The sequence below is a fragment of the Epinephelus lanceolatus genome, chromosome 9 (genome assembly GCF_041903045.1).
Source record: "Epinephelus lanceolatus isolate andai-2023 chromosome 9, ASM4190304v1, whole genome shotgun sequence".
NCBI classification, from domain to species: domain Eukaryota; kingdom Metazoa; phylum Chordata; class Actinopteri; order Perciformes; family Serranidae; genus Epinephelus; species Epinephelus lanceolatus.
The window spans coordinates 44,780,284-44,808,132 of record NC_135742.1 but is presented as its reverse complement, the minus strand read 5'-3'; the positions used below and the strand labels follow the sequence as shown (position 1 = coordinate 44,808,132).

Here is a 27,849-nt window from a genome sequence, read left to right as displayed (position 1 = left end):
GTTAGGCTGACTTAGGCCTAGTCTGCCGGAGGACCCCCTATAATACACCGGGCTCCCTCTCTCTCCCTCTCTCTCTCTCTCTCTCTCTCACTCTCATCCTATTACTGCATCTTGCTAACTTGGCCATTCTGGATGTCACTAACTCGGCTTCTTCTCCGGAGCCTTTGTGCTCCACTGTCTCTCAGAATAACTCATACCGCAGCGGTGCCTGGACAGTGTGACGTGTGTGGTTGTGCTGCTGCCGTGGTCCTGCCAGATGCCTCCTGCTGCTGCTGCCATCATTAGTCATTAGTCATACTTCTACTGTTATTATACACATATGACTATTGTCACACAAGTATACTGTCAGATATTAATACATACATGCAACATATTGTACCACAGTAGCCAGAACTATAACTATAATATTATTACTTTCATTAATGTTGTTGTAAGCTACTGTCATTACCTGCATCTCTCTCTCTCTCTCTCTCTCTCTCTCTCTCTCTCTCTCTCTCTCTCTCTCTCTGTCTCATTGTGTCATATGGATTACTGTTAATTTATTATGCTGATCTGTTCTGTACGACATCTATTGCACGTCTGTCCGTCCTGGAAGAGGGATCCCTCCTCAGTTGCTCTTCCTGAGGTTTCTACCGTTTTTTTTCCCCGTTAAAGGGGTTTTTTTTGGGGAGTTTTTCCTTATCCGCTGTGAGGGTCTTAAGGACAGAGGGATGTTGTATGCTGTAAAGCCCTGTGAGGCAAATTGTGATTTGTGATATTGGGCTTTATAAATAAAATTGAATTGAATTGAATTGAATCCTCACGGTTGGACATAAAGTAATAACATTAACAAATAGCGGTGGGGCTTTCACTCACCACAACTGCAGAGGCTCCCAGCTTCATTTGAAACAAACTACATTATAGATGGTGCGTTATTTATTAATCCCTCTGTGTGTTTATATATTTACTTTTTATCCGCTCCGTAGTCTTTAAAAAGTTAACATATCGCACCGTCATTTCAAACTCAACACTTGTTTCAAATTAAAAGCCCCTTATAACCTCGGCTGAGAGAATCCCTCCATTTTCTAAATAGGCTTTTATTCTGAAACATTTGTCAGAACTTCCTGTGGAAGATACAGTAGTTTGATAGTTTACGTATGGCGCTTCAAATGTAGCTCCTGCCATCTGCTGACGCTTTTAAGTGACTACAACAACATGTCGGCTGGCACATGAACAGACACAGTTCTGGCAGTGACTCAAATAATAGTGAAAGTCATAAAAATAGGACAAGAATAACCCGATGACATCACACATGCCGTGAAAGACAACCGGGGATAATTGGTGAGTACCAGCGTGTAGCGTGTACCAGGCATAATGCAAGTCCTGAGTCTGAAATATGTCTATCAGCGAGTCCTACTCCACCTATTTAGACTCCAACGTAGACAACGGCAGCATTTCTCCAACCACGTAGCGAGCCACAAGCTCCGTGGCTTCTTTCAGACTGATAGGTTTAACGTTATCTCCGTTATTAGAACCAAACGACAGCCGTTGCTGTTTCGGAGCTGAAGGACCAGTGTTCTAAAAGTAACGGAAGTAACTGATGTCTTGTTTGAAAATATACTTAAGTATTTGATTACTCAAACAGCAAACTAACGCGTTAGGTTACTCGTTACTGCAAAAAGTAATCAAAGTACTCTAACGTTTCTTTGTAACACGTTATACCCAACTCTGCACACAACAGACACATCTTCTACACTCTCTTGTCTTAATTTGCATGTTTGGTATTTTTAACAGGTAACTTGTAACTGTACTGGATTACATTTTTAAAGTAACCCTCCCAACCCTGTCTGTTGGCTTCATCACACCGTGACCTCCAGCATGCACTGGGGCGGTTTGCAGCTGAGTATGAAGCGGTCGGAATGAGAGTCAGCACCTCCAAATCTGAGGCCATGGTGCTCTGCAGGAAACCGGCGGATTGACCTCTCTGGGTTGGGAAGAGTTACTGCCTCAAGTGAGGGAGTTGGAGTATCTTGGGGTCTTGTTCACGAGCAAGGGTAGAATGGAGCGTGAGACGGATCGGCGGTTTGGTGCGGCTTTTGCATTGATGCAGGCGCTGCACCGATCTGTCGTGGTGAAGAGGGAGTTGAGCTGGAAGGCAAAGCTTTCGATTAACTATGTCCCAACCCTCACCTATGGTCATGAGCTCTGGGTAGTGACCGAAAGAATAAGATCGTGGATACAAGCAGCGGAAATGAGTTTCCTCCGTGGGGTGGATGGGCTCAGCCTTAAAGAGGAAGTTCCGTTTTTTACAACCTGGACCTTATTTCTGGCATTAAATACAGTTGTTTACTCACCCAGATAAGTTTGGTGTCATTTGGAGTCCTTTGGAAGATATTTAGATCCGCGAGAGCCGTGTACATCCATATAGTGGGAATGATCGGGGCGCCGACAATGAGGCTCTAAATAGAGTTGCTTGTCTGTCGCCCTCCAAAATATAATAAAGACTTTTTTCAGGAGTTTTCTGAGTTTTTGGCAGACTTTCTACCAAAATATGATAAACTTCTAATTTGTGGGGATTTTAATGTTCATGTGTGTTGTCTGTCTGACCAGTTTGCCACTGACTTCAAAAGTCTTTTGGCAAGTTTTAATCTAACTCAGTCAGTGGATAAAAAAACACACCAGCTTGGGCACATATTAGACCTTGTAATTTCCCTTGGGCTCTCAGTCTCCCTCAAAGAAATTTCTGAGACTGCAATCTCAGACCATTTCCCTGTTATTTTTGAACTGATAGCCCCCCAATCAAGGAGCAAACCTCTTGCTCCATCTTGGCAACGGCGAATTATCACTCCCTACACAGCCGATGAATTTACCGCTGCTTTCAAGGACTCTCAGCTGTTTGCCTGGGATGGCTTGGTTTCCCCTCCATGTCCCGACGACTTTCTCTCCTTCTTCCACTCCACCTGCACTGGGATCCTGGATTTGGTCGCACCTTTTAGGCAAAAATCTGCCAAGCCAAGAACAGATCCCTGGTTGAATGACACCACCCGCGCCGTTAGGCAACGCTGCAGGCAGGCAGAACGCAGATGGAAAAAGGACAAATTGCAAGTGTCTCTGGAAATGCTAAAGGTTTCCCTTGCTGATTATCAGAAGGCTGTACGTGAAGCAAAATCTCAGTACCTCTCTAACATTATTTCTAGCAGCAATCATTGTCCCAGGGTTTTATTTAACACAATCAATGCTGCTGTGAACCCATGCACCTCTGCTCTGACTGATGTCTCAATCGCCACTTGTGAGAAGTTTCTTTGCTATTTTGTTGACAAAGTGGAGTCTGTCAGACAAGACATCAGTAAATGTTGTAACTTGAATCTTAATAAGGACTTGCTTGTTGCTCCTACTCACTCTGCTGTGTTCAACCAGTTTGACATGGTTTCTCTCTCCTTCCTAAGTAACATTGTTAAATCCTTAAAGCCTACAAATTGCCCAGTGGATATTGTCCCTCCCAAGGTGCTGAAAATGGTTTTTAACACTGTGGGGCCTAGTCTACTTTTTCTTATTAACAGTTGTCTTGGACTAGGAACTGTCCCAGCCTCCTTTAAACATGCTGTGGTCAGGCCCCTTCTTAAAAAGCCTAATCTTGACCCCTCAGTGATGTCAAATTTTAGACCTGTTTCCCATTTGCCCTTTCTTTCCAAGGTTTTAGAAAAAGTTGTTTTTAATCAATTACAGTCATTTCTGGAAAACAACTCAGTCCTTGAGTAGTTCCAGTCTGGGTTTAGGTCTCGTCACAGCACTGAGTCTGCGCTGTTAAAAGTACATAACGATATTGCACGGGCAGTGGATACCAAATCTCCGGTTGTGTTAGTGTTACTTGACCTCTCAGCTGTTACTTGACCTCTCAGCTGCCTTTCATACTTCAATCATACTTATCCGGCAGAACCTTCTCTGTTATGGTTGGTGACTTGTCCTCATCAAGTGCTCCTCTCTCCTGTGGGGTCCCACAGGGGTCTATTCTTGGCCCTATTCTTTTTTCTTTGTATATGTTGCCTCTTGGGTCAATTATAGCCAGGAACAACCTCTCCTTTCACTGTTATGCAGATGATCTGCAAATTTATCTGCCAGTGAAGCCAAACAGTCAAAGTGCGCAGAGTTCTTTGTTTTCCTGTGTGGCTGAAATTAAGCAGTGGTTGGCCCAGAATTTTCTTCACCTTAATGATGGTAAAACAGAGTGCATCATGTTTGGGGACACAGGGACGACTGGCTTTGGAACCTTGTTTCCAACACTCAGTCAAAATGTCAGAAATCTGGGAGTGTTTCTTGACTCAGACCTTAAATTCGACAAACAAATAAACAGTGTTGTCCGAACTAGTTTTTTCCAGCTTCGTCTCCTGGCCAAAGTTAAAATGTTTTTAAGTCGCCGCAACCTCGAAATGGCCATCCATGCTCTTATAAGCTCTAGACTAGATTACTGTAATGCTCTCTATGTTGGTGTCTCCCAGGTTTCTCTTGGTCACCTCCAGCTGGTGCAAAATGCTGCGGCCCGTCTTTTAACCAGCACTAACAGACGAGAGCACATCACTCCTGTTCTTAAATCCCTTCACTGGCTTCCCGTCCAGTATAGGATTGATTTTAAAATTTTACTGTTTGTTTTTAAAGCTCTTCATGGTCTCGCCCCAGTGTACTTAACTGAGCTTTTAACTGTTCGGGAACCTGGTAGAGCGCTAAGATCGTCAAACCAACTTTTGCTGGAAGTGCCCAGGTCAAAATACAAACACTGGGGTGATCAAGCCTTTTCCATCGCTGCTCCCAGGCTTTGGAATAAGCTCCCTGTTGAAATGCGCCTCATTTCTGACCTGGGCCTTTTCAAATCTAGACTGAAGACATATTTATTTAGGATGGCTTTTAATACCCAGTAGTGTGGTGACTCTTTTACTTTTACTCTGTTTTACTGTATTTTATTGCTCCTATTGCTTTTATTATTTTCATTGCTTTTATTGTTTTTATTGTTGTTTTTGCCTCTATTTATTTTTAATTGTTTTTTGCACCTATTGTAAAGCACTTTGGTTCACCGAAAGGGTTGTTGTAAAGGGCTGTATAAATAAAGAACATAACATAACATAACATAACATAACATCATCATCCGGGTCATTTATACTGACCTACTAACCTCTGACCTGGATGATGTCATCCAGGCGCACCGCGGGCGCGCACGCCGCCACACACCCGCAGCACGGCTCTGTTTACAGCTGGAATTTGCTACTGTTAGTTTTTTGAAATGGCTGAATATTTGTCAGATTTTGAGGTTGTGGACGACGACTTTGAATATGATGGACGTCCTTACCGTTTTGAGCCAGAGTATACGGATGAGGAGCTCTTTGAAAGGAGGATGTGGAGGGAGAGAGAGAAACAGCTGGTCAGAGAACAACAAACCGCTGCACGTCCGAGAATACATGCTAACTGGTGGTATTCTTGTGGACAATTCCACTATGCCAACAGAGGAGGAATGCCTTTGTTGCTCCAAGTGGGATTTGAGGCCAGGAGATACACGTCTGGATGTCTTCTGAAATGAATGTCTCACAACTACAGAGGATTTCACTTCTATGATCAACCGGGCTGTTTTTTCGTGTCCCGAAAGTAAACTGGAAGACCCAGCCAAAACCTGCAGGACCGGACAGGCAACTTTCGACTGAGTACGTAGCCTACACACATGCATAAATTGTTTATTTTCCTTGAATATGTTTGCTTGATAAGTAAATAACTACGAGAATTCACATTTCTTTAGTTTCTTCTCATTGCTTGTGTAGAACGGCCCGCACACTGCACAAAAAGTAGAGGCACTTCTTATGCAAAATGTGAATTTTTTATTACATAGTGCTCAGTGACAAAAAAGTGAGAAACAGAAAGGTGAATGTTTCGGTGGTAAAGAGGATTGTCTTTACGAATTGCCTCTAATTTTTTTTTGCAGTGTGCGGACCTCATCCAGGTCAGAGGTTAGTAGGTCAGTATAAATGACCCAGATGATGATGACAAGCAACTCTAGCGATTCATAAAAACATATTGGTGAAATGAACAAGTTTCGCGGCAGATAATGTGTTATTTAGAGCCTCATTGTCGGTGCCCCGATCATTCCCACTATATGGATGTACGCGGCTCTCGTGGATCTAAATATCTTCCGAAGGACTCCAAATGTTGTTCTGCTGGGGGACTTCAACGCTCACGTGGGCAATGACAGCAGGACCTGGAGGGGCGTGATTGGGAGGAACGGCCTGCCCGATCTGAACCCAAGTGGTGTGCAGTTATTGGACTTCTGTGCGGGTCGCAGTTTGGCCATAACTAACACCATGTTCGAGCATAAGGATGTCCATCGGTGCACGTGGCACCAGGACAGCCTAGGTCGCAGGTCAATGATTGACTTTGTAGTCGTGTCATTTGACCTGCGACCATATGTTCTGGACACTCGGGTGAAGAGAGGAGCAGAGCTGTCAACTGATCCCCACCTGGTGGTGAGTTGGATCAGGTGGCAGGGGAGGACGCCGCGCAGACCTGGCAGGCCCAAATGAGCAGTGAAGGTCTGCTGGGAACGCCTGGCGGAAGAACCTGTCAAGATGATCTTCAACTCCCACCTCCGGGAGAGCTTCGACTGCGTCCCGAGGGCGGAGGGGGACATTGAGTCCGAATGGGCCTTGTTCCGCTCTGCCATTGTCGAGGTGGCTGTTGCGAGCTGTGGCAGCAAGGCCGCGGGGGCCAGTCGCGGTGGTAACCCCCGAACCCGCTGGTGGACACCAGAGGTGAGGGGAGCCGTCAGGCTGAAGAAGGAGGCCTACAGGGCATGGTTGGTCTGTGGGTCTCCAGAAGCAGCTCACATGTACCAGCGGGCCAAGCGGAGCGCAGCAGCGGCAGTCGCGGAGGCAAAAACTCGGGCGTGGGAGGAGTTCGGTGAGGCCATGGAGAAAGACTATCGATCGGCTCCAAAGAGGTTCTGGCAAACCGTCCGGCGCCTCAGGGGGGGAAGGCGGCAACTTGCTCACACTGTTTACAGTGGGGGCGGGGAGCTGCTGACGTCAACTGGGGACATTGTCGGGCGGTGGAAGGAATACTTTGAGGAGCTCCTCAATCCCACCAGCATGTATTCCAGTGAGAAAACAGAGCCGGGGGTCTTGGGGGCGGGTCGTCCAATTTCGGGGGCAGAAGTCGCCGAGGTAGTGAAGGAACTGCACGGCAGCGGGGCCCCGGGGGTGGACGAGATTCGCCCTGGATATCTCAAGGGTCTGGATGTTGTAGGGCTGTCCTGGCTGACACGCCTCTGCAACACTGCGTGGACATCGGGGGCAGTGCCTCTGGAGTGGCAGACCGGGGTGGTGGTCCCCATCTTCAAGAAAGGGGACCAGAGGGTGTGTTCCAACTATAGGGGGATCACACTCCTCAGCCTACCTGGTAAGATCTACGCCAGGGTGCTGGAGAAGAGGGTCCGGTCGATAGTTGAACCTCGGATTGAGGAGGAGCAATGTGGTTTTCGTCCTGGACGCGGAACCGTGGACCAGCTCTTTACCCTCGCCAGGGTGCTGGAGGGGGCATGGGAGTTCGCCCAACCAGTCCACATGTGTTTTGTGGATTTGGAGAAGGCTTACGACCGTGTCCCCAGGGGTATCCTGTGGGGGGTGCTCCAGGAGTATGGGGTTGGTGGCCCTTTGCTAAGGGCCATCCAGTTCCTGAACCGAAGGAGCACAAGTCTGGTTCATGTGGCTGGCAGTAAGTCGGACCTGTTCCCGGTGAGGGTTGGACTCCACCAGGGCTGCCCTTTGTCACCGGTTCTGTTCATAACTTTCATGGACAGAATTTCTAGGCGCAGCTGAGGGGTGGAGGGTGTCAGGTTTGGTGACAGGAGAATCTCGTCCCTGCTATTTGTGGATGACGTGGTCCTCCTAGCTCCATCGAACATTGACCTCCAGCTCTCGCTGGGACGGTTCGCAGCCGAGTGTGAAGCGGCTGGGATGAGAATCAGCACCTCCAAGTCTGAGGCCATGGTCCTCAGCCGGAAAAGGGTGGATTGCCCACTCCAGGTCGGGGGGGAGGTCCTGCCTCAGGTGGAGGAGTTTAAGTACCTCGGGATCTTGTTCACGAGTGAGGGTAGGATGGAGCGGGAGATTGACAGGTGGATTGGGGCGGCGTCAGCAGTGATGCGGACGCTTAACCGGTCCGTTGTGGTGAAAAGGGAGCTTAGCCAGAAAGCGAAGCTCTCGATTTACCGGTCGATCTACGTTCCAACCCTCACCTATGGTCATGAGCTCTGGGTAGTGACCGAAAGAACGAGATCGCGAGTACAAGCGGCCGAAATGAGTTTTCTCCGCAGGGTGGCTGGGCTCAGCCTTAGAGATAGGGTGAGGAGCTCGGACATCCGGGAGGGACTCGGAGTAGAGCCGCTGCTCCTCCACATCCAGAGGAGCCAGTTGAGGTGGTTCGGGCATCTGGTAAGGATGCCTCCCGGACGCCTCCCTTGGGAGGTATTCCGGGCATGTCCAACCAGGAGGAGACCTCGGGGCCGACCCAGGACACGCTGGAGGGATTACATCGCCCGGCTGGCCTGGGAGCGCCCTCAGAAGAGCTGACGGAGGTGGCTGGGGAGAGGAGTGTCTGGGCTTCTTTGCTGAGGTTGCTGCCCCCGCGACCCGGACCTGGATAAGCGGAGGACGAGAGGGGCGAGACGAGACGGACTCCAAATGACACCAAACTTATCTGGGTGAGTAAACAACCGTATTTAATGCCAGAAATAAGGTCCAGGTTGTAAAAAAGGGAACTTCCCCTTTAAGACGGGTGCACAACCTAATGCATTGACAGATTGATGCTGACCGGAAGTCATTCATTCCAATGGAGGTGAAAATGACGGATAGTAACGGACTAGCGCGCAGCACGGCAGCGGTTCCGTTGACCATCGGACCGTAGAGGCGTTGGATTTTTCCTACTCGGGCGTTGAGGAGATGGGAGAAACGGAGCGTTACGGTGCCGGAAGTAGGAAATAAATTGCAATCGCAGTTGTAAACAAACAATATTTCATTTATTTATACAAAAGAAAAACAAGCATAAGCTTTTTTTCCACTATTAAAAGTGATTGTTGACCATAGGTTGATTTCTATGCGGTTGATAATTACTCTATATTTTCGAATTTCGCATTCATTTCTATATATATCAGCTCTTTCAATAGTACACTACTCAACTCGTCTCAGTTCAGTTGGTACAGTGACAGTCAACATGAGAGATCTTCGCAGGAAGATATTGCTAGCTATGTATAAATGTAAATGTATAAATGAAACAAACCTGTTTTGGAGGTTCCAGAGTTTTCATCAAGGTTTCCATGTATGATGGCAGCACTTTGTGGTGTAGATGCAGCAACATCCGGAGGGTGTGTCTGTGGACATTCTCTTTACTGCAAAATATTCAGACACAAACAAAATCTGTCAAGAGACATGGCAGACAAGTTTGAGTCCAGTGCAATAAAAATAATTTGGAAGCGTCCTGGGGAGTGGTGATGCCATTTAACACCATCATGCAAAAAACCTGCTCGGCCTGCTCAATGATATGTAGATTTGTGTGTATATCTTTTAGCAAGCAGATTCTCGTGTCTGTCTCAGTCCACTTTAAGTCCACGGTCCACTGTTTATACTTTTAATGCACTGAAACTATGTGGAACTTCATAAACTAGAAGACGCTGACTATAGGCATGCAGTGATGTCATAGGCTCTGCTAGAATCAACCCACCTGGAAGAAGAAGTAAGAAGGAAGCCATCAAAGACAACAGAACAAAATTCTTCTGATCCAAACTCATCAGAGAGGAGGGTGAGGTGTCCAGTCAGCAGGTGCAGGAAGATGTCGCTAAAGGCCATGTCATTGTAGGTCTCCACTGTGGGGGAACAGCAGAGATCCAACTCTTATTTTGACAAGTCATACAGTTCCTACTATAAAAAGACAGCTTTGACTGTATTCTCTTTACTACTGACCCCGCTAGTGTAATTTACTGCCCACACATTGATTTAAACTGTTGACCCATCCAGTGTCAGTGCCTTTCTCTGACAATTACTCACTGAATTAAGCCACTTATCACCTTTTTGTGATTATGATATTCTTGACCATATGACAAATTAGTAAAAAAAATATATTTGATTATTAATTTTAGAAAATAATATTGCAACAAAATAAGTGATATAGTTTTACATATCAGCCTAACAGCTTGCCTTCAAATATTCAGTAAAAACTAAACAAAAATTATCTCTCATTTCTTTAGTTTGTAAACAACAACAGTAACTCAGAGTAAGATTCAGAATCTGTATACAATATTAATTAATTACTATTAATTAATTAATCCTTTAATCATCACGCTGTAACCTGTGACAGGCTGTTATGCCACCATTAACTATCACACACTCACATATATGTAGTTTTTTGTTGAGCTGCAAGTGTCACATAGGTTTACACTGCAAAAGGTTTATGAGAAAATCACTTGACTACATGGACTCCTGTGAGCAAATGGCAAGAGAGGAGAAGGAGAGAGACTGCGCTGCTGCCGGGCAGAGTCGCTAAATGAGCTCCCTCTGCAGGAAGGGTAACTTGTGGTGACTCGCTAAAAGAGTCTGAGAAGTCTGGGACTGTTTATAAAACATTCAGGATGCCCAGGCCTAACACTACAACATTTTATTCCACACTATTGTTCACGAGTGAGGGTAGGATGGAGCGGGAGATTGACAGGCGGATTGAGGCGGCGTCAGCAGTGATGCAGACGCTTAACCGGTCCGTTGTGGTGAAAAGGGAGCTTAGCCAGAAAGCGAAGCTCTCGATTTACCGGTCGATCTACGTTCCAACCCTCACCTATGGTCATGAGCTCTGGGTAGTGACCGAAAGAACGAGATCACGAGTACAAGCGGCCGAAATGAGTTTCCTCTGCAGGGTGGCTGGGCTCAGCCTTAGAGATAGGGTGAGGAGCTCGGACATCCGGGAGGGATTCGGAGTAGAGCCGCTGCTCCTCCACATCCAGAGGAGCCAGTTGAGATGGTTCAGGCATCTGGTAAGGATGCCTCCCGGACGCCTCCCTTGGGAGGTATTTTGGGCATGTCCAACCGGGAGGAGACCTCGGGGCCGACCCAGGACACGCTGGAGGGATTACATCGCCCGGCTGGCCTGGGAACGCCTCGGGGTTCCCTCGGAAGAGCTGACGGAGGTGGCTGGGGAGAGGACTGTCTGGGCTTCTTTGCTGAGGCTGCTGCCCCCGCGACCCGGACCCGGATAAGCGGAGGATGACGAGACAAGACTATTGAAGCTGCTCCTCTTTTTGGAACCACCGCAGAGTAGCTAATAATTTCGTTTTAAGCCATGTTTATTGTTGCCATGGGTAACAGTATGACGTCACTGTCAACAAGTCTAAATATTGCGAGTATCATGATATGAATTTTTCATATGATATCAAAAATCATACCGGTATTATTGTGAACTAGATGTTATGGCACACCCCTAGTCTGCGGCCTGTGGTAGCTTAAACCTTACCAGTCTGGTCTCAAGAGAGGAGTCAGATAAAAGTCAGCACACTGGCCCTCTAAGCTTGGGGGTTGGGCGCGGCGCTGATAATGCCACCCGATCAAAAACTACACTGAGCAAAACTATTGACATCAGGCACATAACAGACCCCAGCCACCAAAATGGTGGCAGGATGACCACTCCGGATGAAAGCTGAAAGAAAATCAGGAGTGAGAAAGAGGGTCTACTAAGGCCAATATTCAAGATCTGCCTTAGAACATGGAATGTCCGAACCATGTAAGAGACCACCAAGACAGCAGCACAAGTCCTCAGTAAGATGAAGAGATACTATCTGGACATCCTGAGGATAACTGAAAGTCACTAGACTGGCTTCAGACGCCAAATGCTACATGATGGATCTGTCATCCTCCATTCAGGCCATGAGAATACTCACACACACACACACAGCATAGCTGTCATAATCAAAGGAGAAAGCCAAAACCCTGCTTGAATGGGAACCAGCAAGTGAGAAGTTGATCAGAGTGTACCTCAACTCAAAGTTCTGCAAACTCACCATCTTGCAGTGATATGCACCAACTAATGAGGCTGAAGAAGAGAACAAAGAGGATTGGTATGTACAACACAACATGCTACTGGTAACTCATGACATGAATGCCAAAGTGGGAACCAAAAATTCCAACTATGAGAGGGTAATGGGCACACACAGACAGGGATGGATTGGCCATCAGGAGTACTGGGAGAATTCCTGGGGGGCCGCTCTAGTGTGGGCTGGTAGTAAGCGGTTTTTTTTTCTTTTTAAAAAAAAATATTTGGTTTTTGGCTGATCAGCCCACAGAGCAGAGAGATGATGGGCCCACTGGTTTGTCTCCCACGGCCCACCCCCATCCTGCAACCGCTAGTCTTCAACAGGTGTGCCATCAGGACAGTAATGATGGAGGAGAGGAACAGAGTGAGGCCAGAGATCCCACTGAGACAGAGGGACAGGACAGCAGGGAACAGGAGGAGGCTCACAGTGTAGGAGAGGGAGGCATGATCTTTATAAGAAAGTAGGATGGTCCTCTCTCAGTGTAAGGAGGGCCCAACATCGCATATTGTTAGTATATAAGTCTATCTGCACTCTACTCTAATACCACTCAGCTAAGTAGTGGTATTTGGGGCTGGTATGTTCATGTATTGAAGGGGAGAACAAGGATGGGTGATGTCCAGCCGATTGTGGTGGGCTGGTCTGGGCAAAAGTCCAGGGCTGATTTTATATCTCAGTCCAGCCCTGCACACAGATGTGGAGAGAGAAACAACAGTGGTGAACGCCTTGTTGGATTCTGCATGAATAACAACCTGGTCATTGGTGGAACCATCTTTCCACATAAGAAAATCCACAAGCTCATATGGAAGTCACCTGATGGTAGGATCATCAACCAAACAGATCACATTATCATTAATGGTAAGTGGTGTAGCATACTGGGGTGCAGATGCCTACAGCAACCACTACCTAACCGTTGCCACCATCAAACTCAAGTTTAAGCAGCTGATCCCACAAGGCCAGCGACAGAAAAAAACTGGACATTGCTAAACTCCAGTATCCAAAGGAAAACCAAGAGTTTGTGTTGGAACTTAGAAACCACTTTAGCATACTAGATGCTGCCTCTGAAATGGAAGAAGAACCCACTATAAACAGCAGAGATGGGACCAAGTCACACATGTGCAAGTCTCAAGTAAGTCTCAAGTCTTAACCTTCAAATCTCAAGTAAGTCCCAAATCATTTTTTCTTGGGCAAGTCAAGTCAAGTCAAGTCACAGGTTATGTCAAGTCAAGTCAAGTCAAGTCAAGTCCTGTAATAGGTCAAGTCAAGTCCAAGTCAAGTCACCTTATTATTGTCATTTTACCTGCAGAATCTGATCTTAGCTCAACTGCATATGCTGGTTTTAACTAAAAGTTACTTCATTAACATATTTATTCCATTTTAAATTATATTTACTTACTTTGCTAAGTTTTAAACCCATATGTATGTCATGATCTGTTTTTAAGCAATATCTACTTTGTTTACTAGTGTTTTAGCATGTAGTTACTTGGGTTACTCAGTTTTAACCAAATTTTAGGCGACTTCATCGCTGCAACGTTTACTTTGCAGGGACGACCCCCATGGGCGCGCACACACACACACACACACACTAACCAACGCAGCGGCCAAACTCACCCATTTAGCTCATTTAACCCTGTGTTGCTCGTTCATAAAACGTACAGCCGGTCTTGTGATGAACCGGTTGGAATGTTCGCTCACATTTTCTGGGGTTAATGTTAGCAAATAAATTAGAAAACAAAGATGATGACCCTCGGTACCCCTCCCGCTGACATGTTGATGCCTATCTAGTCTCGCTCACCAGACCTTTCTTTGGGCCGACTCTCACTTTAAGATTGGAGAAAAAAACGCCCCGGCTGCTTGTATTTCTTTCAACCAATCACAATCGTTCTTGGCGGTGCCACAGCAACGGTGCGCTTGCAAAAATATTGCCGGGGGGAAACAGGTTTTGGTGTAACACACCCACAAAAATATTGCCTACAGGACGCAAACCATGGCAGAAAAATGGCTACATCCCCGCAAGATCAAACACCGCAAAAGCTTCAGCGGGTGGCTCATTCCGCCCAATGAGAGGCTGAGCTTTGCAGCGAACTTCCACCCACTCAGACTAATGCCTATCTGATATAAGAGGGCGTGTTTCTCCAATAAACACGTAAGGTACGAAGAGAGGGCATGACTGATTGACAGGGTAGTGATCCATTCATGACAACGCCATTTTCAGCCTGCGCTCCTACCGGGTAATCGACTTTTTTTTTAAATTAAATTAAATTAAATTAATTTATTAATTTTGAGTCATCGTGTCTCAAGTCAAGTCCCGAGTCTTTAACTTCCAAGTCCGAGTCAAGTCTCAAGTCTTTTATTTTTTGTCAAGTCAAGTCACGAGTCATCAAAACAGTGACTCGAGTCGACTCGAGTCCAAGTCACAATGACTCGAGTCCCCATCTCTGATAAACAGTAAATGGAATGCTATCAAGACTATATACTCTGAAACAGCATGAAGTCCTGGGCTTCAAACAAAAAGGGGCCAAAGAATGGATATCAGCTAACACTCAGCAGAAAATCAAAGAGAGGTAACAGCTAAAGACAAAGATGCTGAACACCAAGTCTCAACGTCTCCTTGAAAAAGCCAAGATGCCCTATAAAAACAAGGACAGAGAGGTGAAGAGGAGTGCCAGAAGAGACAAGAGGGTCTTTGTTGAAAACCTTGCCATGAAGCTGAGAAGGCTGTAGCCTATGGGAATCTGAGCACTATGTATAAGATCACAAAGCAACTCTGTGGCAAATGTACAAGCCAAACTAATCACGTTGAGAACAAAAATGGCATCATCTTTGCCAAAAGAAAACCTGGAAGGCCCCAAACCACGTGGTGCAGAACTGTGACACTGGAGTTGGAAAAGATGAACCTGTCAAGGGGAGAGGAGCAACATGCTGCCAAGGATCAAATGCAATGGAAAGTGCTCAATTAAGCCTTATGTACCATAGGGGATGAAGAGGAGTAGGTAAGTAAGTGAAGTGCAACCTTTAAAGGGGTGTGTGGTGTTGGATACTATGATCTAGGACTTCTCATATTTTACACAACATTAGGGGAAGAGTGATACTGACCCAGGGGAGGCAGTAACCTCTGTAAGGCATTCTTGTTCCTCAGTTTGGCAATATGGAGGACGTAGTAGAGACCCATTTCACAGGCCACTCTGTTCTCCTGCAGGTACCTGAGAAAGAGAAACAAAGACCATCACAATCACAATACTTCTCACTAACACATTTTTCCTATCACATCAGTCATTACAGATAAGGACAAACATCCTGAATTGAATGAGCATTACAAGAGTGCCTTGAATTCCCTGTTTGTAGTTGTTTTTGTTCCAGCTGCACATCTCACGAGCTTTGGGCTGTCTTACAGTTATGCTGTGAGTCCTCTCACAGTTGTCCTATCTGGCTGCATGTAAAGTTAGTAACACAGTCAATTACATTTAACACCAACACATTAAGAACACTGGGCCTCATTCACTAATATGTGTGTAGAAATGTTTTTACTTTGCACACAAACACAAACTCCAATGTCCTTAAACAAGTACGTTCTAATAAAAAGCGTCATAGCTTGTCACTTTTGCTAAAAATGGTCAAATCTGTATGCCATATCAAATTACAAACTTAATTAAGCATAAATAACTTTCAACCATAAAATGTGATCAGGTTTAGTACCTTGTCCACTTTTGTAAGGCTTGGATGTAGACAGACTTGGCAGAGATGGCTGCCACCTTGTTTTTACATGGATTGCGGTTATGTTGTGCTCTTGCTACCAGTAGATGGCACATGAAAATGTCCATGAATGAGGACAGCAGGTCTAAGTTAAGCAGAATGAATTTCAAGGTGCAGCAAACCCAAAATGTAAGATCCTCACAGAGAACCAAGGGTCGCAGACAGTTAAATCAGATATAAGCATTACTGTTACAACATTGTGTCACCCATTACAATATTGTGTCACCTTACTGAATATAATCTAATTTCCTGTTGACACTGTGGCGATCTATCCCGTCTGAATGACACCAGTGTAAGATGTCGAGGTTAAGCCTGTTAACGTGCTAACCCACTTTTCTCACCTCTTCACACAGGTCCTAGCAAGGTAAACTCTGAAATGCTGCTATGGACAAAAAACCTTTCTATGAAGTGATGCTATATGATGTCACCCTCTGTCCTGTGTGCAGTGCTTCACCTGTTGAAGGTATCAGGCAGTGTGGTGGGGTATGTTAATGAACTCTTCTCTTCACTGGGAAGCTTCTGTTCTACAGTGAAGGTGTGATCATCAACAACCACTGACATCATGGCAGGCAAGAAGCGGGTCACCACCTCCAAATCCTGATAGTAGGTACACAGGAAGACAACGTTAACAACTTACAGTCCATTTATTTCAATGCAGTGACCTTCAACTAGCCTATAACCAACAGCGTGAAAAACAAATAAGCTATTTACCAACAGTTTGTTTTAGCCTTGGTGTGATTTTATGAACTGACACAAAGATACACCTGAGCTGTACACTGTACGTACCAAACGAGGCTCTTTGAACACCTGGCTGTCAATCATGTCCCACGCCCCCTGACCCAGTGACAGCATCCTCAGCAGCAGCATCAGGTCTGGACTATCCTGTTCACAAACACACATGCAACTTGACCTTTTGTTGATTAAATAGGCTGTGTATGAGGGAAAACACAGTGAAAACACATTTACTTGAGGGGGAGTCTTTTAGACCCAGCACCAACACAGAAGGAAATATGCAAATTGAAAATAAATAATTGCATAAAAAATGAGTCTGATGGCTCACAGAGACAAGACTACAATACAGCTGCTTTAAAGGTCTTGTGTTTAAGATTTGGTGGCATCTAGTGGTGAAGTTGCAGATTGCAACAAACTAAAACTTGTCCAGTGTGCCAAGCGGTGGCTGACGTGAAAATACAATTGGCCCCATCCAGAGCCAGTGCTTAGTTTGTCCCTTTTGGGCCATTGTAGAAACAAAATGGTGGATTCAGTGGAAGAGGACCTGCTCTGTATGTAGTACAAACGGCTCATTCTAAGGTAATGATAATGATTCTTATTTTCAGGTGATTATAGACTAATAAAAACATAGTTAAAATTACATATTACATTTCTGCCAATATATCCACCTATATCCTACACACTGGACCTTAAATGGAAAGCAACACTGAAATATTCTAACTGTGGTTGGACTTAATTGGTGAGTGAGATTGTTTTATACAAACCAGTGATCAGTTTCTGCCGTGTTGCCATTGGTTTTAAGTATGTAAGCAAACATTCAGCTCAATCTCAGCTAAAAGTTGCAACTGATAATTCATAATTAATCCTTTTTTGAGTCTTATGTTACATTTATGATATAAAGTAGGGATGGGCGATACAGACAAAAAATTCATATCTCAGTATTTTTAGGCTGAATGGTAATACACGATATGTATCTTGGCATCTTCTATAAAATTGGCTACATGTTCAGTTACAAGTCAAAGCCACATTTGAGATGTCACAAGCACTTTCATAAAAACAGACTGATCAGAATAAAATGTAGAGCTGGGGATATTTTTTCCCTGTTTGAAAATGTACAGCTGCACAACATGTAAGAGAAAAATTATATAAAATATATAGCAGGGCTGTACCTTAACTTTTTGCACATAGCACTGGAGCTGCAGAAGTTTAAGGGTTTGCAGCACAGGCCACAAAACTATAACATGAGTAAAAAAGTGTCAAGTAGGCCTAAATCCCTTGTAGTTTTTGGGGGGGGGGGGGGGGGGGGGTGGCGGTGGTGTTTAAAAAGTCGTTTTCCACAGCCTTTCAAATGAAACTAGTGCTGGGAAATCATTTAAATCTTTTCATTTATTTAGGCTATTAATCGTATTAATGCACATAGCATCAACAGAGAGGCTGAGGGAGGAAAGGAGCAAGAGACTGTTCTCATTATATAGGTCTTGTATATGAAATGTCTGTGTTGTCGCTGCATTTTTTCAAACACATCTGTCACCTGCAGGCTGTCTCAATGTCACACTACAACTACCAAGAGGAACGGCAATGCGCTATGATCCATTTCACACACAAATTAGCAAACAAACACTCACCTGACACAATCAAGCAGCTCTGTCTCCCACACATGCAGCACAGTGCTGTACTGCGCATTTGTTACTGCGGTCATTTCATTCATCTCACAGACTGATTTAGTGCAACACGTGCAACATATAGACTGATGTCACACTCGAGACTAATTCACAGACAGGTTAAACAGAATAGCAGTGTGTGTCTGTGTCTCTCTTAGTGTTGCTGGAGAACTTGTGAGTGAGTGAGTGAGTGGGGCGGAGCAGTGCGAAGAGTGTGAGAGGAGAGATGCACACCGGTATTGCTTTTCCGAAGATCAGTGTTATGTAACGCAACAGTTTGCATACTGGGTAGGTGTGGAGGATGCCATCCTCTACCTGCTACAACGAGCCCACTCGCACCTGGATAAGGGAAGCAGCATGGTGAGGATTCTCTTCCTGGACTTCTCGAGTGCCTTTAACACCATCCAGCCCCTTGTGCTTCAGGACAAACTTAACAGGATGAGAGTGGACCCCTGCCTGGTCACTTGGATCTCCAGCTACCTCACCGACAGGCCGCAGTACGTCAGGCTGAGGGACACCACGTCTGCCACTGTCATCAGCAGCACCGGAGCACCCCAGGGCACGGTGCTGGCACCTCTTCTCTTCACCCTGTACACCTCAGACTTCTGCTACAACTCATGTCACATAGTACAGTACAGGAGCCTAGTGAGGGACTTTGCTGTCTGGTGCCACACAAACCATCTACAGCTCAACACCTCGAAGACCAAGGAGCTGGTCATTGACTTTGGGAAGTCCAGACCAAGACCGCGACCAGTTCTGATCGAGGGAGTTGAGGTGGAGGCTGTGGATTCCTACAGGTACATCGGGCTGTGGCTGGACAGCAAACTGGACTGGACAACCCACACCAACCACCTGTACAGGAAGAGACAGAACAGGCTGTACTTCCTGAGGAGGCTGCGGTCGTTTAACATCTGCAGGAAACTCCTGCGGATGTTTTACCAGTCCGTGATAGCCAGCGTCCTCTTTTACACCGTGGTGTGCTGGGGGGGCAGCACATCCAAGAAGGACACATCCAGGCTGGACAAACTGATCGGGCGGGCTGGCTCTGTGGTTGGCATGAAGCTAGACTCTCTGGTGACGGTGGCAGAGAAGAGAATACTGGACAAACTGCTGGACATTATGGACGATGCCAGTCGCCCTCTGCACACCGTCATCAGCAACCAGAGGAGCCTGTTCAGCCAAAGACTGCTCCTTCCCAAGTGTAGGACTAACAGACTGAAAAACTCCTTTGTCCCTCAGGCCATCAGACTGTACAACTCTTCCCAAGGGATTAATACAGTTCTATCTAATCTAATCTAATCTCTAATCTAATAATAATAATAATGATAATAATAATTATAATAAACATTATTTGTACAGCACTTTACACAACACATTCACAAAGGGCTTTATAAGACAAATAAAATAGTATACACCATCAAGATAAAAACAGCAACGGTCACGTGATGGCAAGCTAGAGAACAGACACAGAAACGTCAGCTCCGTATCTATTGATTAAATAAATGATTTTTACGTACTGATAGCGGAAAATAAAAGCTTGAACAGCTTACTAAATGCAAAGGGGACTGATTCTCATCCTCATACATGTCTAAAAGTAAAAGGACGGCAGTGAGAAAACTCCATGGTGCAGCAATGAAAACAGCTAGCAAAGAGGCGACGCTATTAGCCATGTCTGCCCAGGAAGAAAGTGCAGAACGGGAGTACAGCTCCGCCGAAATAATGGCTGCTATCAACAAGGGAAACAAGGCGATAACTAGCAAGATTGAGGACCTAAACTTGACCCTAAAAGCTTTACAACAGAAAAGTTCACTTATTGAGAAGAAACAAGAAGACCTGGAAGGCGGCCTTAACAGGCTCGACGGCGATGTGGATAGCATGTCCAGGCGCCTCTCTCAAATGGAGCAAATGGTACAGGAGTTGAGAGTAAAGCTAAATGACATGGAAAACCGCTCCAGGAGATGCAGTCTCTGCTTGACGGGGCTACCAGAAGGGTTTGAAGGAAGTGCACCCACCAAATTTGTGGAGAAACTACTGCTTAACATCCTGGGAGCTTTACTAACGGAGTGGAGCTGCAGTGCGCCCACAGGACACTCGCCCTGAGACCGAAGCCAGGCCAGCCGCCACGGGCGTTAATAATGCAGTTCCTCTGTTACCAGGATAAGGAGCGGGCCTTGACGTCCGTGCGACAGCAAGGCATGCTGCGACATGAAAACAACATCATGCGACTCTACTCGGATTATTCATTTGAGCTTCAACAGAAAAGGCGAAGATCTGACGAGACGAAGAAAATCCTGCGGGAGAAAAGAGTTGAATACCGGCTGGTTTATCCTGCTCGTCTGATACTGAAACATGCTGGTAAAGATCTAAGCTACTGTAGTGTAATGTACTGATTTACTGAAGACATATACTGTACCTTTTAGCTGACCTTTAAAAGATATGTGTTGAAGCAATATAATCTGTGCAACTGACAAATTACACACTGGTTTAATATTTCATGTATTCTTATGACACACACACACACTTATTGAGCACTTAAGCATTGTGGTGGAGAAGTACCTAGGACTCACTGTGAATTATTTCTAAAAATAGCATGAGGATGGGTTCAGAAAACACTAGTGGAAAATTAGGGGAATTACAGCTTGTCCTGAGAATGACCCTAGAGGGGGAAGGACTAAAAAGTGCTGAGTCAGCAGAAATATGACACCATTATGGTGGAGAAAAAGTGACTCAGCAGAGGTGGGATATCGTTACGATCAGAGCCAAGTGGGAAGGATTAAGGGAAAGAAATGACTCAGCAGAAATTCTATGATAAAAGAGCGAGCGCAAACAAAGAAATTCCAGCCTTGCTCCGGAGCTTGGCTCATTTGGGTTGTGATGTGTTTGTTGCCTGCGAGCACATTAAACTCAGTTGCATCTGATTCTACGTGTCTCCAGTGATTTTTTGACCTCTGAGTATTTGAGTTTTTGATATCTAATGGAAGACAAAGAAAGTCCGTTTGAGAGAAGAAGAGCGAGGTCGCGAGCTAACTGGCCCGGCTCGGGACCTTGACTTTTTTGCTTCTACATTATTTGGCGAGCCAGCCAGGAGGACGAGGAGGTTGGATCCTGAGATCAGGGGGCGCTTGGCTGCACATCAGACGTACAGCTGGCCACCAGATAAGGTAAGCAGAGCCTTTTTTTCTGCCTAAACCGGGTGCGTCTGAGGTGCAGTTGGGAGCCGCCCAGGTCGGAGGTATTTGACAAATTCCTCTCCTAAAGAACCTAAAATGTGATGTAAAAATTACTAACTAATAACACAACATTGGAACATGGCTGATATATTGCTGGAGACAACTGAATCTAGTGCAACACAGTGTGTGTGTGTGTGTGTGTGTGTGTGTGTGTGTGTGTAAGTTAGAGAGATAAACATGGAGAGTGAATGTGGGAGGGAGTGAGTGAGTGTGTGTATGTGTGTGTGGAATGTGGGGGAGTGAGCTAGAGAAACCAAGCAGGCAAAAGAAAGAGTGAACGTGTGTGTGCTGAATGTATGGTAACAAATGTAGTGAGGAATGTAGTAAGAGTAAAGTATTTAAAGTATGAGGAGTATTTAAAGTATTTAAAGAGACAAAAGTGCACAATAAGAGAAGAAAAGAGTCAGAGAGATACTCAAAAGCATATCCGTGGTTACCGCTATTGACTTGACAAACGCATCCTTTAAATCTGTGAAGGCAGGGGCGTTGAGCCAACCAATAGGCTGCTCGGGCGGAATGCAAAAATAAGAGAGTCAGAGGTACTCAAAAGCGAATCCGTGGATACCGCTAGCGACTTGCCACGCACACCTTTAAGCCTGTAGGGGCAGGTGTGTGTGAGTCAACCGTTGGGACAGCTTAGACGGAGATCTTAGGGAATAGAGATTAAGAAAAGGCCTAAAGTAAAAAAGCTTCTGTGGATACCGCTGTTTTGAAGAAAGTGAACTCCCGGCCAAGAAGGAGGGGAGTCACCGTAGACAGAACAGGTCTGACACGGGCAGAACGCTTAAAATGTTGCAACCAAAGAGATAAAGGAAAAGTAAAAAAGACAAAAAACAAGTCAAAACAGTTAACAGATCGATCAAAGTGTAAAAATTGTAAAAACCTAACTGTAAGCTATAAAGTTGCTGTACATACATTGTAGTATATTTAGAAGTAAGTTGTAGTAAACACAGTATAATCTATTTAGAGTAATGCACGAAGCGTTGTATAAAGTGTTGTAAATACAGTAAAGTGTTAAATAAAATGTAACTGTAAAAAGACTGACAAATCATTGGGAGACTGACTAAACAGAGAGCACAAAAGGAGGGGGTGAGGCATGCAGCCAGCATAGAGTGAGGAACACAGCCAACAGAAGTGGGCTTATACAAAAAACAAAGCTTTGTTAAAATTTGATAGTTTGGTTCTGACCTCTATTGGGTTAAAGGTCATTACAAAGAAAAAAGACATTTTGGGGCCTGAATGTTTTATCATAATCTGGTATCTGTGTGTTTGTTTTATGTGATTTGTTTCAAAGTTTTGTTACATGAGGTAGTTATTAACAGTGTCTCAGTGAAACAAAACCAGACAAGGGTAACCTAACGGTGCCAACAAAAAGTCCACATGTTTCACTGATTGAACCAGTTGCTCGGGTGAACTCCATACAAACTGGTTGGCTGTTAAGGAGAGAATAAAAAAGAAATATCTGTTATTTTAATTTAATTTTATAGATAAATAAAATAAGTGATAAGTATAGTCTCATAAATGACTAGAATAAGCAATAAAATTATAAATAAATTATAAATGATAAGTAGTTTTAGTTTATATGTATAGTTTTATAATAAATACAATAAGTAATAAAATAAAGAAAAAAGAAGTTGAGATCAAGCTGTTAAGAGTTGGATGGAAGAGGGTGACAGCAGTAGTAATGAAATTTGGGCCGAAGAATATTGCATGACTGATGGTTCAGTGGACACTAGAGGCATAAAAAACACATTTTGGGTTGGAAAGAAGCTACATAGACAGCGAAGGGGGTGAGCAGATAGAGAGAATCAAACTAAGCTGTTAAATAAATCAAGTACACAGGCCTCGCTGCTGCAACATTGGGAGATCATAATTAGGCTGTCTGATAAGGCCTCGCTGCTGCAACATTGGGAGATCAAATTAGGCTGACTTCACTGGTACAACATTGTGGACCAGAGATAACACAAATAGGGAGAGTAATAAGGCAAACACATAAATTTCACCAGTGACAGGTTAAGAGGTGAGGTTATACATAACTCACATCAGAACACCTGAAATAGATGGAAGAGGGAAATGAAGGGGGAGATGAGATTATAACAGAGAGTCATTGCGTCACTGAGGGTCCAGTAGAATTCAGGGGCATAAGAGCGCAATTTTGGCTGGAGAAGAACATACTTTGACAGTAAAGGGGTAGAACATTGGCAAGACGAGCAGGAGATCAAACAAAAACTTTGGCAGGTCACCAAATTTAACTTGAAGAGAGTAAAAGAGTTATTTCCAGGTGTCCCGTGGGAAGTGATTTTGCGCAGACTGTGGGTTCCTTACTCATTAAATCCGCTGCTGCAGAATTTGTGTGATAATCATAAGGACGCGCCAGTAGCTTCACTCCCTCTACACCAGATAAGAATACGAGGTCACAAAGGAGAGACACATAATCCATGGCTGCGGATTGTTGTTGTGCCCAGAAAAGTTGATTTGGGAGACATGAACATTTGGCTGTTTAACCAAAGTCCCCCTAGGAGACAGGTCACATAAATTAGAATATAATCTCTGAAAAAGAAATAATAATAATAATAATAATAATAATATAACAATAAAAAAAAGAAACTACCGTTACAGTAGAGGAAATTATTAGCACTGATAAGCACAAAAGAAACAGACGAGCAACAAGAAATTCCAAGAGCTGGCACAGTGAAACAAGACTTCAAGGAAAGATGGAAAAAAGGGTCTGACACCCATAGAGATAGTGATGACATAACATCAAGGTAGGAGAAACTGAATCCAGCGCTGTGTGACTAAATGGCACAAAAAGAACATCAGGAAAAACAAAAATAAATAAATAAATAAATGAATAAATCAAAAATCTGGGGAAAAAAAAATTGTTGGCCTAAAGATGGAACCTTCAACCTGGCATGTTGCGACGAGGTGGATACAGAACTAAATACATTGAGGCAAAAGACACTAAGGTGAGTTATAAAAAAGAACAATAGGGTTAAGGAAAGGGAGGTATTAGGGTGGTTTAGACAAGCAGGGGGTAGGAAGCGAATGTTGCAAGTAGTCAAGTCAAGTCAAGTCAACTTTATTTATAAAGCACATAAAAAACAACTCACATTGACCAAAGTGCTGACCATATAAAAAATAGAAAATGAAAAATACAGAGGAAACACAATAACAAAAAAACCAAAGCCATAACAGCAACATACATAAATACATAAATCAAGGCACAAATAAGCACAGAGTAGGAGATTAAAATATCATGTCAGAAGAATACAAATGTTTTTGAGAAGAGATATGTTTTGAGCCTAGATTTAACCGAGCCAAGGGAGTGCAGCAGGCATCCACAGGACCCACGGGCACTGATGGATGTGAGACCCATAGCCCCACCCCTACCAGCATCACCACCACCATACCCACAAGACACATCACCATCAGAGACGGGACAATACCCACTGCGCTCGGTGGGGGCGGCAAGAGCAGCAACAACAATGGAAGGCCAAGTGGAGGGAAGGTTCACAGTGACCTTGGCCAGAGATACGAAGGCCGAGAGCAGATGAAAGAAGACGCTCCCCACACGCAGAACACTGACAATCCAGTGCCACTCATTACCACTCCAGAGGCCCCCGAGGTGGCGGGGTCGAGTTGGACCTAGGGGAGGACTGGCAGGCCGAGGAGGATGGAGAGGGGGACTGAGCTTTCCTCCAAGACCCCAGCCACCGCAACAGCAAACCTATCAGCGAGCCACACCCTATCAGCAATCAGGCTCCCAGGAAATGAACACAGGATTTCCAGGAGTGAATCCTGCAGCATCTAACCAGCTATGCTGAGGTTGTTACCAGCCCGGCCACCGACACAAAGACTGTTCGGTCAACCCATGGGAAGGTCCAGCAGAAAATTTGCCGAAAACGAGACAGGGTGCCCATGGTAGGGTTGCCCAGAGAAGCCTGAGGGAGAAGTAATGTCACCAGTCATTTCATTACAGCCACACGACGAACCAACTGTACCTGTTGTCACCCACGAACAAGCATATCCTTTTATGGTGGACACAGGGGCTGCCTATTCATGCCTAGGAAAAGAGGGCTCTGAACTCCCCCTCTCTAAGTCATCCATCAAGACCATAGGCTTCTCTTTGAAATCACAAGTCATACCATTGACAGAGCCCGTTCCACTGCTTATCGCAGGAAAAGTCATATTTGCACTCATGCTCTACTCAGCTCATACGCCAGTGAATCTTCTAGGCAGAGATATATTGTGCCCTCTCAAAGCTAAGAACATGTGTGCTCAAGATGGACTATATTTAGATTTCCCTGAGGAACCTCCACAAAGCATGATGCCACAGCTGCCCCGTGAACGCCACAGAGACACAATAGGTGTTGGGCTACTGCCTCCAACTGACACCAGAAGAGCCGCACCTTAAACAGACATGGACTCAGTGGGAACCATGGGTCAGGTTACATTTTGAAACAGCACATAGTCCCACTCTGCCACTGCATTGCACACTCATGTATGACGCTGACCAGACTCATGTAGATTGTCAAGAATGCAGGGACACAGTGCTCAAAAAAAAAAAAAAAACATGCCTGATCATTAGTGAAGACATGTATTCAGCACCTCAAGGTGTGGCGGCAGCCGTCCGCCTCCCAGAGGAATTAGCAGGATGGTTTCAGGTGCCAAATTCTGCACCACACGTTACACTGATGATAGCAGAAGGTTATGAGTCTCATCATTTGGGTCCAATGGTCGGTTGTGCACTGCAGGTGCGAGAGTGGTTACCCAACAAGAACAAATACATCCACATTTCAGATGACAAACAATACATTAGAATCTCAACTAAGACAGGTGATAAAGCAGTCACAGATTAGGTACTTGTAGATGGTACTACTCCCACACAGATGGCAGTCACAGAAGAACACGCACAGTTCCACCACAGCTATGGACAGCACATAAAACAGACGTAGGCTTGATAAAATCAGCGCAACCTATTCACATCACACTAAAACCACATGCTAGCCTACCATACCAGAGGCAGTATCCTCTGTAGCGGCATGCCATTGACGGTATCCAACCCACAATTGAAGGCTTGGTAAAAGCTGGAGTTCTGGTCAAAACTAGAAGTCCCTGCAACACGCCCATTTTTCCAATCAAGAAACCAAATTCCTCAGAAGAGTAGCTAATGCAGTGGTGGAAACAGAGATGCCACATGTGCCAGATTCACACACATTGCTTTCAAACATACCATCCGATACACAGTGGTACACAGTTATCGATTTGTGTTCAGCCTTTTTCAGTGTACCGCTACACCCAGACTCTCAATATTTGTTTGCATTCACTTATGAAGGTCAGCAATATGACCTAGCTAATTTGAACGTGCCAAGCACTGTATTACAACATGCATATGATTTGCTTGTCTGTAGCTTTTCAAAAGAACAATGTCAAAAAGATTCCACTGCAGTGCTCACAGCATTAGCAAAGGGGGGGACACAAAGGTCCGTAAAAACAAATTGCAGTTCTGCCAGCAGTCTGTAGAGTACTTGGGCAGACAGTCGAGTGGGGATAAAAAGTGCATTGCCCCATCTCAAATAGAGGTAGTAAGTAAGGCACCTCAACCGCAGGCGGTGGGCCAAATGCTGTCTTTTCTCGGCATGACGGGATACAGTCGGCCATGGATTTGTGACTATGCTATAAAAACTGCTCCACTCAGAGCTTTACTAAGAGCAGTAGGACAGACAAACAACACAGCACAATTGACATGGACAGAGGAAGCTGAGGGTGCGTTCCAAATCTAAAAAATAGACATGCAGTCAGCTCCAGCGTTAGGGACTCCTAACTATGCTAAACCTTTTCATCTCTAGGTAGCAGAAAGATCAGGCTTTGCATGTGCCGTCCTGATGCAAGACATGCCCACAGGCCAGGCGTACGGGCTATGAGGTAATCCTATCAGCCCCTGAATTTAACATTCAACGCTGTTCCACCATCAACCCCGCCACTAAACTGGTGCTGCCAACAGATGGTAAGCCACATGATTGCATTCATGACACAGAGAAATTTATGTGAAGATTTGCACAATCAACCAATCCCAGCTGATCTCACATTGTTTGTAGATGGCTCATGTTTTCGTGACACCACTGGTAGACATGCAGGCTACGGGATTGTTCAACTTCACAACAATGATCACACCTTTGAGACACTACAATCACGTAAACTTGCTCAGCCATGCTCAGCCCAACTTGCAGAGATAAAAGCTTTAACAGCAGCATGTAAATTGGCAGAGGGACAATCACTAAATGTATACACAGACTCAGCATACACCTATGGTGTGTGCCACGTCCATGCTAACATATGGAAACAAAGAGGATTCGCAGAGCTGACGGCACTCCTGTAACACATGGAGCTGCCA

General features: G+C 45.0%; 1 protein-coding gene across 1 annotated transcript in view; it reads right to left on the bottom strand.

Annotated features, from left to right (window-relative positions):
• nelfb (negative elongation factor complex member B) overlaps positions 1 to 27,849 on the bottom strand; it is a 90,351-nt gene that overhangs the window by 16,815 nt on the left and 45,687 nt on the right. Inside the window, exons 8-12 of the mRNA XM_078171001.1 lie at positions 16,619 to 16,714; positions 16,287 to 16,429; positions 15,176 to 15,282; positions 9,730 to 9,871; positions 9,289 to 9,397 (exon numbers count right to left, since the gene is read on the bottom strand). Coding sequence (XP_078027127.1) covers positions 9,289 to 9,397; positions 9,730 to 9,871; positions 15,176 to 15,282; positions 16,287 to 16,429; positions 16,619 to 16,714 — 597 coding nt within the window. The remainder of the gene's footprint in view (positions 1 to 9,288; positions 9,398 to 9,729; positions 9,872 to 15,175; positions 15,283 to 16,286; positions 16,430 to 16,618; positions 16,715 to 27,849) is intronic.